The sequence below is a fragment of the Anneissia japonica genome, unplaced genomic scaffold (assembly GCF_011630105.1).
Source record: "Anneissia japonica isolate Jap-2015-1 unplaced genomic scaffold, ASM1163010v1 scaffold1203_len951721_cov167, whole genome shotgun sequence".
Lineage (NCBI taxonomy): Eukaryota > Metazoa > Echinodermata > Crinoidea > Comatulida > Comatulidae > Anneissia > Anneissia japonica.
In genome coordinates, this window is record NW_022722325.1 from 414,567 (window position 1) to 418,411 (window position 3,845).

At 33.7% G+C, this 3,845-nt stretch overlaps 1 protein-coding gene across 1 annotated transcript in view; it reads left to right on the forward strand.

Annotated features, from left to right (window-relative positions):
- The window catches only part of LOC117111831 (nucleolar protein 6-like), a 65,259-nt gene that overhangs the window by 1,600 nt on the left and 59,814 nt on the right, over positions 1 to 3,845 (forward strand). The window contains exon 2 of the mRNA XM_033254830.1: positions 1,675 to 1,848. Within this exon, the coding sequence (XP_033110721.1) occupies positions 1,675 to 1,848 (174 nt within the window). The remainder of the gene's footprint in view (positions 1 to 1,674; positions 1,849 to 3,845) is intronic.

Consider the following 3,845-nt stretch of genomic DNA (forward strand, 5'->3'; position numbering starts at 1 on the left):
TATTACATTTTTAATATGATTTTGCATGACTATAAACAATAAATTTAAATGTGTTAGGCCTATGTTATTATACAGTATTTACTATGGTTTTATAATTTATATATTTTTATTTTTGTACTATTTGTTAAACTATAATAAATAATAAATAATTTAACAAAATAGTACAAATAACGAATAAGTTAATTGAAATACGCTGCAAACCAAACGTAAATAAACACATTTTAATACGATTTTGCAATTATACAACTTCATTTATTTTTATAAAAATGTAGTACATAAAATTACATTTTTAATACGATTTTGCAATTATACAACTTCATATATTTTTATAAAAATGTAGTACATAAAATAATCAAAATTCTAATTTTCAATTACACAATTATACATCACGAACGGCAATACGAGCAAATCAACTATTGCCAAGACTGTGTGATGAATATGTAGCTTGGAGGGGGGGGGTTCATTCACTGATGACATCGGCAAGCCGACTACATTCACTGAGAGACGCACTACATTCACTGAGAAACGTGCTTGGCGTTCCATAGAAATTACCGGCGGCTCAACTTGTCGGCGGCTCAACCGGTCATATCCCCTACTAGGCTAGGCCTATGCAATGGATGTTGTACAGTAGTCCCATACTGTAAGAAATAAAATATTTTCATTGTATGTATGGATAAACTAAAAAACTTTTTGCGCAGAAAATCGCTATGGAAGTATGTGCGCAACATCGTAATTATGCATAATGTTTATTATTAAGAATAGATTGAAACCTAATTTTCAGCAAAATCTGCTCTTATTTTCTGAAATGCGCGGACAGGTTTCTAGGCCAAATTTTTTTGCGGAAGATGTATTCCCAGCGCAGGCCTTACTTTACAGTTTATTTATTATTTAAGATTGGGTCAAAGCCAAAAAATCTGTGCAGAAATCGGATCTTATTTTCCGAAAAGTGCAAACGGATTTCTATGTCTACAGTAATTTTTGCTCTGAGGATATATCACCCGCACAGGCCTTACTTCCATTCTGGCACCTGTTTTAAACTAATTCCTAATCCTGATTTGATGTTATTGACAATTAATTATACAGTACATAGATTAAAATAACATCTATTTAGAATTAAAGAGTTTGTAATGTATCTTCTAGTGTCATGGCATCGAATGTCGTCGACAGATCATGGTGGTGCATTCTGCTTCCATTTTCTCCTATCGTTTTCGATTTCGTCTAGCTGTTTTCCATCTCTAACTCCTAACCTCTTCATCATCCAATCTAACATAGATCTTTAATCTTTGTCTTCCTCTCGCTCTTTTCCCTGTCATCTCAGCCTCAATGAACTTCTTTCTATTCCTCCTCCTCTTCTCATGCCCAATGAAACTCCATTGCCTTCTCCTAATCGTATTCAACAGTTCTCTTAGAATGTGTGTAATATTTAGGGGAAAAAAAGAGTGTAATATTTAGGGAAAAAAAAGAGTGAATCAACAATTGACATTTGGTGAAAATTTGTGATTCCTATGAAGTTAAAAAAGTATTTTCATGAGCAGGCGATACCCTGGATTGAGCCCACCTCAAACAATTGGCCAAGGTCGGTTGTTGGTTTATACTTGAGGAATTACTGTATACGTACTGTATGTTTAGAAATTTTATATTATTTTATTTTGCATTTGTTTTTTACTCTTTCAGAAAGAATCTGATGATGAATCTCATTCTACTCTGAAGCGTGCTCAGAATGGAATGACTGAAAACAAAAAAAAGTTTTTGAAGAAAGGAGATCTCTACAAACCACCAACAAATGATGAATTAAACTTGTTAAAGGAGACAGAAAATGTTTACCATTCAAATATATTTAGGCTTCAGGTATGTACAGTAGGTTATTAACATGACAATGATTTGCAAAATGTTACATGAGGCTTGCCATCCATAAGCCACCATCAGTGACCAACAAATGAAAATTGACTTTTTAGTTTATGTGGCAAAGACAACCCAAACCAGTCACTAGTGATTTTTAGTTATTACCACAGTGTTAAACACTAAAATGAGACCTATAAAATGGTAAAAGAATAATTTAAATCCGACGTTTCCTTATGAAGTTACAAGTGTTTAAACATAGAGCTGTTTAAAGAACAATATTTGAGAAATCAGCCTTAAAATTTCATAATTGTACCTTGTATTTTTATGACAATAAAAGATCTGTATCTGTATCTGTATGAAAAGTTTATGATTTCAGGCATTTCTCAGGCAGAGACCATCACCAAAATAATCATTAAAAATTGTTGTTTTAACATTGAAAATCTAGGGAAAATAACAGCATAGAATGATGTACTGTATAGATATATAAAAGGTTGGTTTAGTGCAATAAAATAAATTTCAACAATTTTGACATTTAAGCATGTTTTGGCCATTATCTTTGAAACATGATTGTTGATAAGTGATTGGTTTGGCTTGTCTTTGCCACCAATATTCCTATTAATTTCGTTATAAACTATAAAAGAATGAGTCTTTTACTGGAATCAATGTAATATTTTCCAAAGTTTTGAGTAAAGTAACAATTAGCGACAGTGCGCTGGATTTTGGGATTTCAAGTTATTTGAAGACCATCAGAGGTCAATGTACTGTAATCAGTAAGTCATTTTAATTCCAAATTTACCAGTGTTCTCCCAATAGATACATTTTTACTGTTAAATTTGTCCAGTGCTAGGCGTTACCCCTTTTTAGTGGGGTTTAATGACTTGAAGAAGCAACAACACATATTCATAGCCTAAGCACAGACTGGAATGATGTTAATTTATAGAAAGAGGGCCAGCCTTGATTACCTATTCCTAATCAGTGGTTTTTTAGTTCCTATGCATGTAATGCAATAGGAACTATTGTAATCACTCTCACTGTTTTTCCTTTGTTTTTTATTGTGTGTAGTATGTGTGTGCGTATGTGTGTAGACATTTATGCAAATGCGCATGCGTCAAAGAAAAGTTTTCCGACATTTTGTTTTACCTCGCGATGCGAAGATCGATGTGAGGTTTCTGCAGAGTTCTGTCAGGGCTCACGCTAACCGATCGGCAAGTCGGTATGGATGAAACTATTTTGATTTTACGGCAAAAAAAAATCAACTGCTGTGGCATAGGTATTTTGAAGAAGGTCTAAAATAAAACAAAAAGGTTTTAATATTTGCTGAAATACATCGTTTTTTTAATTTACTGTAGATCTCACTAACTCCATGCGACGTTTTTTTCTGTTGTATGAGTAGTCATATTAAGGTACTATATCCCCAACAGTTGGCTATGCAGCAATGTACCCTTTGAATGCAAATTGAAGACAAGTGAAGATACAAAGGCAGCCGACTGCCGGGTACATAACTCTGCATTGCTCCGCCATCTTGTCAGCACTCTAGTTCACAAAAACATTAGGCCTAGTTCAGTACAGTAGTTACTGCGATACGAGGGTGGTAGATCGTTCAGTCAGTGATATTGAGTTATCGTCTAATACATTTTAATAATGTGTGTAAAATTTATGAATGCACCGTGTGGGTCGCTTTCTCTTTGTTATGCGGTAGTAGTACTGTCTCTTATACACATCTAGATGTGTATAAGAGACAGTCCCTACAGTATTTCTATCAACTTTTCTACTTCCAAATGAGATGCCATATTGATGCAAATTTAACCGTTACATTAACAGCTTTACAATGTATATTTTTATGTTCGTATATTTATTTATAAGTCTTTTGCATGTACAATTATTGTGTCCAATAACATTTATTACCTCCGCCTCTATCTAATATTTCCCGGATGAGCCCTCAAATAGACCGAATTAGCGACAAAAGATGACGTCATCACAATTTGGCCGAGTGTGTATAAAAT